This window comes from Narcine bancroftii, chromosome 5 (assembly GCF_036971445.1).
Source record: "Narcine bancroftii isolate sNarBan1 chromosome 5, sNarBan1.hap1, whole genome shotgun sequence".
NCBI lineage: Eukaryota > Metazoa > Chordata > Chondrichthyes > Torpediniformes > Narcinidae > Narcine > Narcine bancroftii.
This window is the reverse complement of record NC_091473.1, coordinates 57,797,728-57,814,924: the sequence shown is the minus strand read 5'-3', so window position 1 is coordinate 57,814,924 and position 17,197 is coordinate 57,797,728. Positions and strand designations below refer to the sequence as shown.

General features: G+C 41.3%; 1 protein-coding gene across 10 annotated transcripts in view; it reads right to left on the bottom strand.

Annotated features, from left to right (window-relative positions):
• The window catches only part of rgl1 (ral guanine nucleotide dissociation stimulator-like 1), a 301,930-nt gene that overhangs the window by 34,090 nt on the left and 250,643 nt on the right, over window positions 1-17,197 (bottom strand). For all 10 annotated transcript variants that reach the window (XM_069937500.1, XM_069937502.1, XM_069937501.1 and 7 more), the window contains 2 exons: window positions 7,286-7,494; window positions 4,543-4,620 (listed from right to left, as the gene is read on the bottom strand). In XM_069937500.1, coding sequence (XP_069793601.1) covers window positions 4,543-4,620; window positions 7,286-7,494 — 287 coding nt within the window. The remainder of the gene's footprint in view (window positions 1-4,542; window positions 4,621-7,285; window positions 7,495-17,197) is intronic.

Genomic DNA, 17,197 nt, shown 5'->3' with positions numbered 1-17,197 from the left:
ATGGCAAATTAGGATTCACATACACTTTGGGAAAGCTTGTGTTTACGTTGTAGGAGCTATCAATCTGTCCATCATCACACTCAATAAATAAAGCAGAATCTGCAAAAATAAAAGGCCGACTAGAGAAATATGAAAGCAGATTATTTTGTAACAAGATTTTGTTCACAGATTCTTTCTCTACACATCCACCTCCATATGGTTATGGACAAGGGGAATAGCAAAGGGAAGGGCAAAAGCAGTTCAGAAGCACATACACACACCTGAACCAGAGTGTAAAATCTGCCCTGGCACAAGAGGATTCCTCGACAATGCTTATATGGAACAGACAATCAAGTACTTGAATACTCCAAAAATTCTTCATGCCCCTAGTTCTACATTCTGCACAGGATGCATTCAGAGGCTCTGATAAAACTAGCTTATTGCATTCAATTTAAACTGACCGCATGGGCTTCTGTGGAAGCTACACAAAGGGTCAGTGTTAACCTGCTGGCTTTTGTGAATGGTGCCATAATACCATCATCTAGTACTGGAGTGACTCTCATTTGCATTCAGTGCAACAAGTCAGTAGACTTGCGTTAGATCCAGGAATAAATAGCTTTCAGTTCCAAAAAGCTGATGGTGTGCATTTAAAAAAAAAGGTAAGTAATCATCTTGGCTATCAAAGTTGATGGCATATAAGTGATGTACTGCAATCCTTTCAAAAGTTAGTGTGATACATTTCACTGAAGACACCAAGTTACCAAAAGTCTGATGAAAATGCTGATTTGAAAGAGCCCTTGATCACAGTAAAAAAAAAGACAGGCTGGTGATGCATAGAGGTTTAAACTGGGCACTCCAGAGCTTAAGACACTTGGACACAATAGGACGAAAGAGACTGGGACATACAAAAAATGTCAACTTGTGCTAAGGAAATCAGTGATGGGGAAGGGGCATCTACCCACTCAAGTAAGAAGTTCAGTGCTGTTGGTGATTTAGTTTTGCTGAAAGAGTATTTGCCTGCGTGTTAATGGCTGCTGGAAATGTGACTCAAGGAAGCAGCTTGCATTAGTTCTTGTGAAAAGGAAATGCTTTAAATGGAAAGACAGAGTGAGAGCATGTCCTACATTGCATATGAAGTGGACACAAGTGAGTGAGCTGAGCAGATTTTAACTTGATGCCAATTCAATGAGTATCTTGCACTGTGGAATACAATGTTCCAAGTCCATTTTTCCAAACACTGCAATCATCTCTGACACAAATACAAATAAATGAGTAGACTCCCATTAAAGCCTTTAAATATCTAATTAAATAATTATCCTTTCAGTCAGGCTGCAAAACCACCAGTTCACAAAGAAACACACCAGGGTGAACAGTGCAGGCTGTGGCTAGTGATTCTGTCACAAGCAACTGCGCATTTCAGAGCTATGAGGTCCGTACGATTTAGGACAAGCAGAGCTGCAAATCCGTCACTCTGCTCCACTGCTAGACTCTATATGCTGTCCAATAGCAGATCCTAAGATTGATTGTAAAATACTGGGGAATCCTGTGATCCTAAGCCAGTCTGAGCTGATTTGGTGAGGGTCCAGATAATTGTTAGATGATCCCGGGGATGAGAGGATTAACGCATGAGGTGCATTTGATGGGTCTGAGACTGAACTCAATGTAGTTTGGAAGGATGAGGGAGGGATTTCATTGAAACCTACCAAATATTGAAAAGTCTAGACTGAGCATGAAGATGCTTTCAGTAGTGGGAGAGTCTAGGATCAGAGGGCACCACCTCTGTATACAAGGATGCCCTTTTAGTAGAGAGATGAGAAGTTTCTTCTACCCGAGGGTGGTGGATCTATGGAATTCATTGCCTCAGATGACCATGAAGGTCAAGTCATTGAATATATTTAAAGTTGAGGTTGATAGGTTCTTGATTAATAAGTATGTTTATGGTGAGAAGACAGGAGAATTGATTTGAATGGTAGAGCAGGCTCGAAGAGCCAAATGGCCTAATTCAGCAATATTAATGATTTTTCAAGTCTCTGCATATCAACGACACCTGAAGTGTGGCTCCTATCAAAACCTACTGGAGTGCTCCATTATTCCACATTTCACGAAGCACATGCCCACGAGGAGCACAATATAATTGGCAAAGGAATCAATCACCAACCTTTATCTAAATTCACCCACAGATGTCAAAGCACGCCATTAAGCTAGTCTCAAATTAAGTGCAGAGTAATTTCAAACACTGAATATTTGCTGAAAAATCAATGCCAATCAAATTTGGAAACACAGGAGAAAGTTCAAAAGACCAAGCCACATAGATGCCTTTATTTCAAGCTTTATGAAATTCCGTGTGTTATGGATACAAATACAATCCTTCCTAAAATCTGTTGGTTACATCTGTCAATTGTTTTCAATCTGCTTCACTGCTCACACCTCCTTGGTCTGAAAGCACTTACTTCGCACAGCTCAACATGCTTTTGATCAAAGCCAAGAATTTGTTCTCAATGTAGGCAAACAAAAAATTAAGAATTCAATGTAACCTGTTCCCTATTATGAATCTTCATTAGTTTGTCTCAGTTTTGCTTCTTTTCTCAGACTGTAGTTGTTATTACAAGAGGAAAAACAGTGCATATGGATACTAATAACAGACTCAAGATTTTTGTTTTGTTTAGCTTTGATAATTGTCACTGAAGATGGTGAAGGCTTGGGACAGCTCAGCCATGATCACTCACATTGGAGGACTTGATGGGGGCAAGTGTTCTGTTCCTGCTCTGACCGTCTTATAAAAGGTTGCAACTCTTTACAGTCCAACTGTAAATACTGAGACCTACAGTAATTCTCCAATGCAGACAAATGAAACAAGTGCTTTTCTGGCTGGACAGTGCCTAAATTTGTCGTGACATTAGCATAAACTGAAAAAGTGGCCGTGAAGAGAGATCATCAAAATACATTTTAACCCTTTGGACTCAGGCCATTTTTAACCTTGCATAATATAAACTCCAAAGTGGGTTCATGGGCAAATTACAGTACAAACACCAGTACGAACCAGCTGGTGGTTGGGTGTAAAACCATTCCTGGAAAAACTGGGACACGGAGTATATGCCCTTGTTGGTCGTCCCTGAAAACAGGGACACTGAGTATATGCCCTTGTTGGCCGTCCCTGAAAACAAGGACATTGAGTATATGTCCTTGTTGGTAGTCCCTGAAAACAGGAACATAGAGCCCTAAGGGTTAAATCACAGGTGTAACAAAAGTACTGCAAAAATCAGAAAGATCCTGTGGTTAGCCTGATGATCCAATTTATTCACGTGAACAAGATCCACGAGGATGGCCTCCATTTGGATACAAGAATTTAAGATTCTTAGGTATGCCAAGATGGTATGCAGAAATTCAAAGTTGTATTCCTTTAGAAACAAAAAAATTACATACATTTTGAGAAATAAATATGCTATGTTTTTGGAAATTTGGTGCCCAAATTAAATTTGTAATAATGTCCTTTCTATCCCTCTATACCTGCGAGATTCTCTTCTGAATTGTACTGACGAACTTTTATACATGTGTGTTGGACGACATCTCTCCTTGCATTCCTGAAAAAACTTTTCCTTTCTTCCTACATTTATATAGCTATATATCTTTTACATTAACTTTTTTTGGGGGGGGGGGGTTTGGGGTGGGGCCGAATACCATCATGTTATGTAACATTTTCTTTGTTTATTTTGGAATCTGTATTATTATATTAATTCTGATTACTGCATGCATGGAGAATATTTTAAACAAAATATTTAAAAAAAATTAAGATTCCCTTTAATCTAGATGATAAATTTTACCCACAGATGCACTCAACTTTTGTAATGAATGCAAATAATTTCTGGGGATGGTAAATGAAATAAAGAGTCATCCACAAAGGATATGTTTGAAAAAAAATGTGCAGGACAGCCAAAACTAGGACTGCAGGAAGAGAAGAGCTTTCTCTTCAGAAGATGGTGACATACTGCCCCTCCTCCAACTCCTGAGCATTTGCAGCAAGTTCACAAGTCGTGAGTGATGGGAGGGTGAAAGGGGGTAAAGGCTGAGAGGCCCTGGAAGAGGAAACCTCACATCATTGTCCCTTTACCCTCGATGGCTACCCTGGACTATCCATCATAAAAGCTAGTGAAAATATTTACTCCGAGAAGTAGGCATTTTCCCACTGTTGTTTGTTTTTATGAAATTTTTTTGAACCTTCAGAGGTAGTGTTTTGCAGAACTATTCTTGTGGAATGATGTTAAATGCTAGATAATACAGAATTTCATTGTAAAAGAAAGAGTGTAACCTTGCAGGAACTCTAGCAATTTCCTTTCATGTAGTTCGGTACACATGAAAGCCCTCCTCCATACCTTGACAAAGGTCTCCAGCCTGAAACGTTGGTTACATATCTTTGCTTCTTATGAATGCTGCGCGACCTGCTGAATTTCTCCAGCAACTTGTGGTATTAAACTAAAAGTCGCAACATCTGCAGACTTTTTTGATTAAATTCATGCAGCTTTGTTTTGAATGAAAAATACTTCAGCACCCATTCGACAAACTTACTTCCTAATCACAGCTCTCATTTCTGATGTACTTTGACCTCCATCTTCTCCGCAGCTTTGACACTCAAAGTTTCCGTACCTGTAATTGGGTGATCAGGAAAAAGGACAATTTAACCATTTTAAACAGGCACTTGCTAGATCAAGCAATCCAATCCTTAAAAGAAAATCACAAGGACCCGGGATACAATTTTTTAAGGCTCATTTGTGCTGCTTACTCTCATTTGTATTTCAAGACTGCCTCAAAGGACTTGAATATCTCATGTTATTTTGGTCAACATGTTAGCTCGGAGCACAAACATTCATGAGGGAATGTGCAAAAGCACTGAACATATAAATTTCTGATCCCTTGCAATTTTAGTCTCAAAGTGACATGATAAAAACTTTTGAGCCAAATACATTCACTGTGTCTCTTTGAAACTGCTGATCAATTAACAATTTCCTTTTAAAGCTGCAATTGAACCTGCCTCTCTCACTTCTAGTTCATTCCAGAACAGAAATTAGAACAAAATATCTGCTGTAATCCTCTTGACTGAAGAATTGAATAAACATTTTTTTACTCAATACAATTTGTCTGAATCTATCAAGATAGTCAGTCATGTGATGGAAATTCACAAGCTTCCTGTGATTGGCTTCTGAACAATGTCTCCATTTAACTGTTCTTGGAAGGACATAAGCCTGTAAACAATTCACCAGCACTCAAGAAACAAATGTAAAGAATGCAAAAGTGTAGAAAGGAAAAACCTATGTCTCAAACAAAATATGCAGGTTTTTGAGTGAATGAAAATATTTTTTTTTCAAATTTGATCAGCACTGGCAAACACGACTTTCTTTAATTCAATATGATTTTTTGGAAAAATAAATCAAACATCTGGTCAACAGACATCCCATAAAAGTTTCTTCCTTTGCACTCAGTTTACAAATTTTCCCTCATTAAGTCCTTTCTAATGGTCTCCATTAAGGAAAATAATCTTAAGCCCTTGGACCCAGTTTACCACCCAGTGTACCTGTAATTGCAAAGCAGCTGCAAATCTGCTCAAATGTACAGGAAAAAAAATAGCTTCACAAAGACCAGCACAACTGTGTTAAATTTAATGCAGCTCCCCAGTTATCCTTCTGGAACATTGAACGCTATCTCATGTCAGCGCTGAGCGCCCTATGTTCAAATATGCAAAATTGTCTTTAAAACAAAACAACAAAGATGGACACAGGAGAAAATATATCAAAATGTTAAGTTGTGGTGTGGTTAAGTGAAATGTTTTGGAAAAGCTTCAGAAAGATTTAGCAAGGGTAATGAAGATATTAAATTGCTTGATCAAATCATCCGGTTGTGGATTTGAGTTCCAAGGCTCAATACCAAGCCAGTAGGTGGAGTGCTTTACTATGCTGATCGTCTCCATGTGATATAAAGTAAGTGAGATAAGAGTCCGTGAGGAGGGGAAAAGATGAGTCAACACTTCACCAACTTTGATGAGCAACCGACTGATTGTTAAGGAGTCATAAGATCGTGCAGAACCCCAGATCAGTGCATTCACAAGATTCCCCCAGAGAAAACTACAGAAATTACTTCTGAGATCAGCAAGAACAAAACTAACCATTCAGATTCACTTAATAGGCAATGAAAGTTGCGCACTTAAGATTTCAGTAAAATGAAAACTGAAACTGCAAATACTGGATTCCAAATCAAAAACCGAAAAAGCCGTCATTACAAGTCGGGCAGCAATCAGTGGTACAAGGAGGGTCAGCATAGATTTGTGCCTTTTTAAAAAAAAGTGGTGCTGAACAGGATTGACAAGAGCATAGCAGTGGATAATGTTCATGTGGAATTTAGTAAGGGCTTTGACAAGGTCCCACAGTGTAGACTAGTGCAGGAAGTTTGTATGTCTGGCATTCTGGGTGAGCTGGTCAATTGCATGCAGAATTGGCTTGCAAGTAGAATTCAGAGTTTTCTAGAAGAGGGTTGTTACATAGATTGTAGGTCTGTTACTGGGGATCAGGGTAGGTTCCACTGTTGTTTGACCTCTATATTAACAACTTGGATGGCAATGCAGTTAGCATATTTAGTAAGTTTGCAGATGATAGTGGACAGTGAAAAAAAGATGAGATTTACAACAGGATCAGAAAGAACTGGGAAAAGAATAGCAGATGGAGGTAAACTCTGACAAGTGCAAGGTGTTGCATTTCATTTTGGTAAACCAGGGAAGGACTTGCACAGTACATGGTAGGGCATTGGAGAGTGTTTTAAATTTAGATGTACAGATATAAGCCCATGCCAACCAAATACACCAATTAACCTACAACACCCCTAGGTTTTTGATGTGTGGGAGAAAACTAGATCACCTGGAGGAAACCCAGGGTGAACTCCTCACAGACAGCGCTAGAGTCGAACCCAGGTTCCTGGCACAGTGATAGTGTTGCACAGAGACCTGGGTATCTATAAAACTCCAAAATCACTTCTGCTTACATGAATTGATGAGGTGAAAGATGCAATGATTGTTGCAAAGTTAGAGGTCTAAAAGGGAGTGAAAAGACTTGATGCTTTACAATCAGAGACCAAAGCTGGCATCTCATGAAGGAAAGTATCATCACACCTGTTAGGCAGTGTTGTAATCCCAGTCTAAAATTATTAATATACCCAAAGTAAACAGTTCATGTCAAAGAACTAATGGTTTAAAAAAATGAACCCAATTAAACTGTTATTTATTCCACTTCTAGTTTTTAAAAAGACAGCACTTGCTTGCTCTTACCTGTCGAGTAGCAGCTCCAATACTTGCTCTGTTGAAGCAAATGCTCTGTATGTTGACAGAAATATGCTGATATATGTAAAATCGTTGTCTCCAAAAGCAGTTAATAAATTTTCTACCAGTTTTTCCAGGGTTCCAGCTTTAATTGTGCGGATTTTACAGGTTTCGTACTGACTGATGGTATGACCTGGAGGTACCTGATCTCCTTCAACCTACGGGTGTCAAAAATAAGAAAGCAAACGGGTGAGTACAAAACAACAGCAGAAACTACCCTGACAACCTGGCATCATTGGAGGTTTTTCAGAGAAATGCAGGGGCAACAGTGACTCAGTTAGAAGAGCCGCTGCCTCACAGCTCCAGGGACCCAGGATCAATCCTGACCTCTGCGTTGCCTGCAACGATCATAGGCTTGATGACACTGCACAGGTTTCCACTATCCCAAACAGTAAGCGTTGACAGTTTAATTGGTCATTGTAAATTGACCTTAAAGTGGAAGCGAATGGTAGAACCTAGTTAATAGAAAGAATGAAAGGGTGAAATTGACTGTTGATAGCCAAAAAGCTGGTTTCTGTGCTGGTCGACTAAGACTGAAACTAGTTGCGTGGTACAATACACAAAAAAAATGTCCAAGTGGGGGAAAATGGTAAATAAGAAAATTTTCAAAATATTTAAATGGTGTAAAAGTAGATGGAGGCATCAAGTTCAGCTGTTAATGGTACAGAGGTGAAAGCCTGGGCTATACAAGTCAGAATTTTATGAGTTGCAAGTTGTCCAATGATCTTCGAGTATTTCAAAGCTGCAGGTGGATATGAAGATACAATAACCCTTCCAAACAGCAAATTAATATATTAGAATATTAAGTTACTTTAGCAGCTAATGTTAAAACATTCATAACATTTAACTGATCCACTGGTGCTTACATTTCTTTGGACTAAGTCACATCAACTCCTCCGGATAAATTTCCAGAAATTATCATTCTTGAGAGAAAAATAACCAAGGTGCCAGACTCAAAAGCTTCTTGATTAAGGAGGGAGTTGAATAGATTACAATGAACCTCGAGCATGGGGCAGAGAAGGCCACAATTAGTGGTTGTAACAAAGCAATGCTCTAGGAATAAGTGTGCATTTAGATCGGACAGACAGGTGACTGGACCCGCTTCTTTACTTCCTATTCTTGCTTCCACTAGAATGGCTTATCCAGGGTAGCACTTGTAAATGTTAAGGATTCATGGGTCAATGGAACTAAACCCACAAAAAGGCAAATAGTTCAAAAATTACAATAATTCCCTTTGCAAATTCAAACTTATTTTATTTGCCCAATTATTTCAAGTGATTAGCATGGCTGGGTTTCTGGAGCAGGTGCTGGGGGAACTGGATGAATCACTGGCATCAGCTAATCATGAATCTGGAATGGATCATTCAGCTTTTGCACCACCATGTTCTCCCGCAGCATCAGAAATACCTTGTGCCGTGGCTGCCTTTCATGAGAAACAAAGCACCAGCATAGTATATCTGAGTATGACCTGCTGTGTTCACTATAGCTACGTATACATGATAGGCAATTCAGTTGGACACAAGAATCTATTCTGCAACACTGTCACAAACAGTTTAAATACTCAAACACTTGATTGTCAGGCGAATGAATTGCCGCCATAGGGATGTTTTCTCACAATGTATTCTTGAAGATATTAGCACTAAAAGTTTAATTCTGTTCATGAAATTAACAGTACATAATGTACATTACTTGTCCTCTACAAACTCAAAGTAACCAACTTCTACTAAATTAATCTTTCCTTCGGTCACACAACCCTTCACTTTAGCAGTGTGGATTCTGAAACTCAGTGAACACAGTTTTTACCAATGTTTCTGGATCAAATCTCACTAATTGTGAAACTGAACCCGGAACACTGGAACTTCCTGAAACACTGGCAGGGTCTGCGTCAGGAACATTTGCCTGACATTATTACCGGCCTAATACTCCTTTTAGAGAGGAAAGAGTTATCTTGGGGTAACATCATTGGTTCAGCCTGAATTAGAAAGGTCTTAATCCCACATTACTGGACTGGGAAGTGTGCACCAAAGTAAAACAATTGCCCAAATACTCATCTCAGAACCAATCTGCAATTCCATCTCACTGATTTCCAAATGATTTCCAACACCTCACTACCCCCATGAGCATCTGGTCTCCAGAACCTCCCCAACTCTTTCCGATGTACAGATGGCCCTTAATCCACTTCACCACTACCTTTACCCAGAGAGGCATGCAGAGACCATGATCACCCCCACTCCAGACCACAGTGCTATGCAACCCAAAATCAAGGCATGTCTTTTATCCAGTACAACTAAGTCACACCAAAAGCCACGAGCCTCCCCTCATGGCTACCTGCACGAGAGCAGACCCAGAAGAGAGGAGGCAATGCCAACATGCGCAACACTTCACTGGTTGTGACTGAGCGGTTCTCTTAGGCATCTCCACCCTTCCCCCTTCCTCCATGATCACAGCAAACTCTGAGCTGGTGGGACAATGGGTGAATTGGATCTTTTTTTAAATAAAGTCCTTTGGTCCATAAGCCCAATCACACCCATGTGACAAATTAATGCACTAGCTCCCATACTTCTTTAGAACGGGGGAGGAAACTGGAGCACCTAGAAGAAACCCATGCAGGTCATGTGGAGAACATACAAACACCTTAGAGATAACGGCAGATTCAAACCCTGGTTGCTGGTGCTCTAATGAGCTGCGCTAACATTAACCATGCTCCCTTCTTGTTGAAACTCTCGGCAACCGAACAACCATAATTACTCAAGGTTCATCCTTGAAACTTGCACATTTACTCTGGAATAATGAGTCTTACTGTCCTCAAGTTCATTGGTTTTGGTTTAAACTATTTGAAAAATAAAGCAGAATCATACAGTTTCTATTCCAGATTTTAAAAATGTTGGAATACATGATTGGTAAAGTTGGATGGTAAAGTTGAAGTGTCGTCACTCACTTCTTTATAAAAGTAGAAATCCCCACCCCCCCTCCCACTGGTATTTTTAACCCATCAACACCAATAGCTTTTTACAAACTACATCTGACCAATTGTCAGCTCTGTCCAGCCAAAACAAAAAATCATTTGTATTGAGCAAGATCAGAAAAAGTCACCAATAGAAATGATAATAGCGAGGGCAAATCTGTACCAATGACGGTGTTGTCCTTTCACACGGACTCCAATCCAAGATTTTTCATTCATTGTGAGAATTTTCCCATTCTGAGAAACAAATTTTGAAAGAATCCTTTGAAGCAAAAACTATTTCCATAAAATAAAGCAGTTTGTTTTTGCAGAAAAGGCCATTCTTTCCTAATTTTGAATGAAAATCAAAGAATACATCCCCAACAAACCAATAGAGTCATGATGTGTTGCAGATGGCATGGCATCAATCAGTCCCATCGCCCTGCTCCACCCTAAACCCCTACCTGCTCATTTTGCTAGGGTGAAGAGGTTCAAGGAAGAGGAAAAGATTCAAGGATGTGCTCAAAAATTTCCTTACTTCAACGACGGCCTAATATGGAGCAACAGTTGAATAGATCGAGAACTAGGAGCACACGCCAGCCACACATAAGCAAAGAAGCGCTCCCCCTCACAAATGTATCCATCAGCCATCAATTGGCCGCACCACCACAGCTGTGGGGGGTCTGTAGCTCCCCCAGTACTCTCATTGGAACAATCAAAATTACAGTGGAAGCGAGTCACTTGAGTTCACAGAATTAAACTAATTAACTTCCCTTAAGGTTTTGTCCAATTTCTCTTTGGAATCCTTAACTGTCTCCATTCTCAACCCTCTCCCACACAGCCGGTTCTCAATCCTAACCAACAGCAGTGCAAACTCTTACAACATAGGATTGAAAAGCTGCAACCTTTATTATATGAGAGCATTTGGAGAGAGAAGAAGATAAATGTGCACTGAGAAAGACAAGGGCCAATTGGGGATGGTCAGTGTAGTTTTGTATGTGGTTCAGGTCTCACAAATCTGATTCAGTTTTTTTGAAGATGTGACCAAAAAAAATAAAGCTGTGGATGTTATATATCTGGATTTCAGCAAGGCTTTCAATAAGTAAGCTTATTCTGAAAGGTTAGGTCGCATCGGGTCCAATTGGAGATAGCCAAATGGATACAAAATTGCTTTTGTGGAAGAAAGCACAGGGTATTGGTGGAAGATCATTTTTCAGGATGGGAGGCCTGTGAACAGTGATTAAACCACAGGGTTTGGAGCTGGGCCCATTGCTGTTTGTCACCCATATCAATAATGTAAACGAAAATATACAGTGCATGATAAGCAAGTTTTCAGATGATACGAAAGTGTTTGGTATTGTAGAGACTGAAAAGACTGCAGCAGGATTTTGATCAGTTGGGCAGAGGAATGCTTGGTGGAGGTTAATATGGAGTGATGGGAGGTGTTGCATTTTGGGTGGCCTAACATGGATAGGACCAAATCAGTGAATGGTATGGAGCTGGGGAATGTTGTCGAGCAGAGATACCGAGGAGTTTTGGGAAATGTTATCTTGAAAGTGGTCAAAAAGTCTTTCAGCACATTGGCCTTCATCAGTAAGAGCACTGAGGACTGAATTAGGGAGGTCAGTTTGCAGTTCCACAAGACATTGGCGAAGCCCCGTTTTGTTCAGGTTTTGATCACTATGCTGCAGGAAATATGCTATCAAGCTGGAGAGGCTGCAGAGAAGATTCACAGGGATGTCGCTCAGACATGGAGGCCTGAGCTATAAGGAGGGATCGAGCAGGCTTGGGCTTTATTCACTGGAGTGCAGGAGGATGGGGTGATTTCAGAGGTACACAAAATCATGAGAGTGAATAGATTGGTGAATGCAGAGCCTTTTGCTCAGACTAGGGCAATTAGTAACCAGAAGACATCAGATTAAGTGAGGAAGAGGAGATTTAATAGCAACCTGAAGGATAACTTTTATTCTTTTTAAAACACACAGAAGGTGGTGGGGGTATGGAATGAGCTGGCAGAGGAAGTAGTTCAGGCAGATCCTACTGCGATGTTTAACAAACATTTGGACGGTGTAGTGTGTGCTCAGAGTGGAAAGACACACGCACGATGAGTCAAAGTTGAAGACTGATCCACTGCTCTGACAGCTCTGCTTATATTCACTGCTTGTTGCTGATGTTGGGAGTGATCTCTGACTGGGCTGTGCTCCCGCCATTGCTTGCTGTTTCCCGCCATCTGGGTGGTCACCTGGGACGAAGGTTGTTGGCCCCCATTGGGTCTGCGTGGTTGCCGTGTTCATCGGCAATTTTGTGTACTGGCTCGCATGCCAGTTGGCAGGCCGCTACAACGGATACATAGATTGAAGAGGTTTAGAGGGATATCGGCCAAATGCAGGCAGGTGGGACCAGTGGGATAGAACATTTTGGTCATCACGAGCAAGTTGGCCCAAAGGCTGTTTCCACGCTGTATAACTACTCCATGACTGGCTGACCTATTCTTAATGACATTCAACATTGTTGGAAGAAGAAAAGGTAGAGACAATTATTTTAATACATACTCAAATTTTTCAAAGTTGTTGGGGATATACCCATTAATGCATGACAGAAGATAAAACATTTCAGTCTTTAATCCTTTTTTGCCCACCAATACAGTTTCAACCTCTTTGCCTCAGCCGCAAGCTCAGGGTACTCTCTGGCAATAAAGAGTGATGAGCAGGGTCCAATAAAGTGAAGTACTGTGGGAATGTGGTGATACAACCTCTGGACTGTCGGTGGCAACCTGCACCTGTCCACACTCCTGCACTGCCTACTGCAGGGGGCAACTTATTGTCCCTGCAGGGAAGTAACCTGGGAGACTGGCTCCACCTACTCCCTGCCGACCACCGGCCCCACATAAAGGCTCATGCTGCCCCCTGGGGAGGAGCAGAGCACATGGAGCCAGAAAAGATACAGAACTTGGTGTGCAAGTTTTAAGCCTTCATTACAGCCTTTCGTTGTTTGTGCCTGCTTTTTTTGCACTGCAGCACACCACAGGGATGAAGCACAGAGCCGAGTTGTCCTGGGCTGCAGCACGTAACAGGAAGTTGATCAGTCTGGCTTCAATCATGTTTGAACTCTGTTACATTATCACAGACCTTCCATTTCCCAACAATATTGTTCTTTTAAAAAATGCTTGAAAGCAAGTTTAACTTGGCTGGAAGCAAAGTCAAATTGTGAAACTTTTGCTGAGCTGACGAAGCGGAGGAGGAAGGGAAAAAAAAACAAACCTCTTTTTAAACCCCACAGCGTTTGTCGAAGTTTCTGCTTTATGCTTGGCTTGGTTCTTCATGTAATGATTATTGTAGAGACCAAAAATGACCTGGGCACAAGACATCAAAGACTTTCGAAAGCTTAGATGTCAGCACACATTGCAGTATTAAATTCTCTCTGTTCCATGGAAGAAAGTGCCCAGCAAGAGCATTAATCATCTTTGGGGAATGTGGGGGTGGGAGGGGGTACCTTCGACGCACAGGCCAGATCCAACTTGGATGTAATGCACAAAATCGCTTGCAAGTTTTGCCAGAAACCACAGGAACTCTTCTCACAAATTTCTGTTCCACGACAGGTTAAAAAAAAAAATGGTATATTTAAATTCTGTGCATTATCTTCAAATACCAGAGGCAAAAGAACCAACATTCAGGCTGCAAATACTACATTGCCACATCGAAGCTTGGACTTTGTAAAGCCAATTCACTTTCAATTGATCCCGTAATGAAATTATCACAAGAGCAAATGAAAAAGGAGAATTTGCCCAGCTGGATTGTGGAAAGCTGGATCAAGTTTCACATCCAACAATCAATCTTTGTCAACCTCCTGTCCCTTTCCTTGACCTCTGCAGGAGGGGGCACATTTCACTCAAGTACTGGGAGGACGTGATCTCCCATGTGTTGCTCAAGTTTCCAAATGACTGTACTTCACAGAAATGACAGCTGGATGCAACTGCATCTAATGCATCAGTTGGCAATGTTTTCCTGCCATGATCATCAGGAACAACAGGGATAGTCTTGACTAATTTACATGTTGGGTCACAGTCGGTCATACGCTTCCCCATGTTGCAACTTCAAATTGGCAGCAGTGCTCTGGATGCTTGCTCCAAGCTTTGTTTATTTAAAAAAAAGATAAGTGGCATGAATACAAAGCCATTAATTTACACAACAAATCTAAAAATCCAACTATTAGAAGCACTGCTCCATTGAAGAGGGGTGCACATGTTACTTCTTAATCATAGCTTGTCCATATTCTGGATGTTGCTCATCTGCATGGGTGATTGTTGCTGCAAGCATATTTAAAAAAAAAATCCAGGATATTTTCACATCTGTTTTACATTTCATGGACTGGATTTCAGCATTTGAAAGGGAGTGTTGGGAGAGGGGGAGGTGTGGTTGGGGTTGAAAATAAAATACAGATGATTGCGCAGAGGCCATCACCAATTAGTTTCTGTTGCTGGTAAACCTTTCAAATAAAGCACAGAGCAAAAAGGCTATAACCATCAAGCAGTCGTTGCCTGGTGCACTGCAGCAATGAAATAATTAGAAGGATCTGCACATTATCCCTTCTCCCTCCATAATGGATACACACAACTGCAAAGTGTAATAACTTGAATCCAGTTTTGTGTTCTGTGTGGGTCAGAGGGTGTTAATGCTAAGGGCATTGTCGCTTAAGGCAACCCCAGTGGGTAACCAATTTTAAATGCTCTTCACTCATGTTTTTTTTCCCCCTGATGCATATAACAATGACGACACCACTGCACTCCTGACACAAATCCCTCACCATCCTCGCCACGAGCAAAAGATCACCATCTCATTAGGAAATTATTCCTCTCCAAAAATGCGGAGGATGATGGGAGGTGGCAGCTGGCATGCTGAGATTTCTTGGGGCAGGCAGTAAGGATCTATGGGAAAATGGAGTGGAGGAACAAGTAAGTGAATGGCAGAGACAAGAAGTGGGAGGTGAAGAGCCCACTCTCTCACTTTTACTTTTCGACAGAATGTTACCAATTCCATTCAGAGAGCAACTGGGCTTCATGTACCCATGGGACTTGCACTGGAAAATGGCCCAAGTTTGGGCAGTATCAAGATGCAAAACATGAACTCTCAATTTCACTGTCCCATCTTTGGATGTACTTAAATGCCAGAAATAGAGAACTGTGTCAGCATGTCAAAGGCTCAAAGGCCAGAATGTAAAATTCACCTGGATTATCAGGGTCAGCCTTGGCAGAAGGCTGCCTTCATTTTATTTGCCTGCTTAAGACCCCACGATGAACACTTGAATGGAACTGGAATTGCATGCTGGCAATGAGCCAAGCCCTTCAGAACTGGAAGGGAGGAGAGAAAACTGGCAAGTTGCTCAGAAGGAAAATGCATTAGTACCATTCACCTCAATTTATGGAGGTGCAATGATTAGTCATGCCGATAAAACACCAGCAGAGCAATCACGAGACGTTCAAGGGTTGGGAACGATAAAGTGTGTCTGGGGTCCACTCGAGTTTGGCTGCTGATGTATTTGATGATTGTTATGGTGGCACAAAAACTGCAATTTATTCTGGTTTCCTTTTAGTGAGATAAAGTAGTGGATGTAAAGGAAAATATACTCTGGATGCAAGATTCGAAATTGCTTGCATGACTTTTTCTCTGAGCTTTGTGAAGATAGTTTTCCATTTAAATGCCCCCAAAATGCTGATTGTTCTGCTCCAGTTTTCACTACTTCGCAAACATTCTCATTTTACAACTCGCAGTCCAAAAGCACTAAAGTGGGCCTCTGCTGAATAAGGAAATGCCTCCAAGCTCACAGCATACTTTCAAGAGTGCGGCAAAAAGAAAACGCACCTCTCACTTTGGCCGTCAGATAACACACGCTATGATTTAGTTCGGAACCAGATGACAAAAGCCTGAACAAGTGTTCACCATTTACCAGAAAAAAAACATTACATTCAGATGATCCAAAGTAAGATTCTGCAATAACAAATGCCATTCAGGGTTGACCTTATTTTGTGTGTCTACACAGCTGAAAAAGCAATAGTCTGCAGCGATCAGCAATGTACCAATCTGAGCTCAACTTAATGTCAAGTTAGCCCATCTCAGATGTAGCCATAACCAGGATAGAATTGGCTGCAAAGGGGCATTTCTTGGAGCCCAATAACAATTTGGATGTGTCAAAGGCATGATCAGAATTATTTGCAATACTGCCCAAGATCAAATAGCTTGATGGTACTTCAGATCTTGGTTTAATTGGGGCCATTTTACAGTATTGGACCACGTGGGCCTTATGGAATTTTATCCTCCTTGAAGTATCCCGTAGAAGAAAAATTAGAGAATAGACAGCTTCAGCATTCAATTTAATGTAGCCGCACACCACTCGAAGGAAGACACACATATGTAGTGAATGTCAGGTTAAGCTCTGAGTTTTATTAAGGCTCAGGCCCAACTTTTATAATTGCACTGTTCCTGCCCATGGCCACCCCCTCCCCCCAATCGGGTGACGTCACAAAAGTGGGTTTCCCACGTGCAGGTACTTTCCTGCATAACAATGCCCTTCTTCCCCGCTCGCTGTCCCTGTCTGTTGTCTGCGTAGCAAGGCCAGTGCCATTTTGGGGTTGCTGGCCTTTAAGCTGCCCTCGCTGTTCACCCACCAGTTCGCTTACTGGGGCCAGTTCCACTGTGCAGGCCTTTGGTTGACCTCAACTCCTGAAGCACCGGCTCGATCATTGTCGGGGTGGGCCACCACATTACCAACTAATACCGATCTCCCCTCCACCACGAATATCGACGCCCTCCTAAAGGTACATAAGATCACTCGCCAAGTCACCCAGCACAATGGCTACATTGGAGGAGCAGCTTGACCCTGAACCACCATCTCTGAAGGAAATTTTCTTCTTTCCTTTTTTCTTC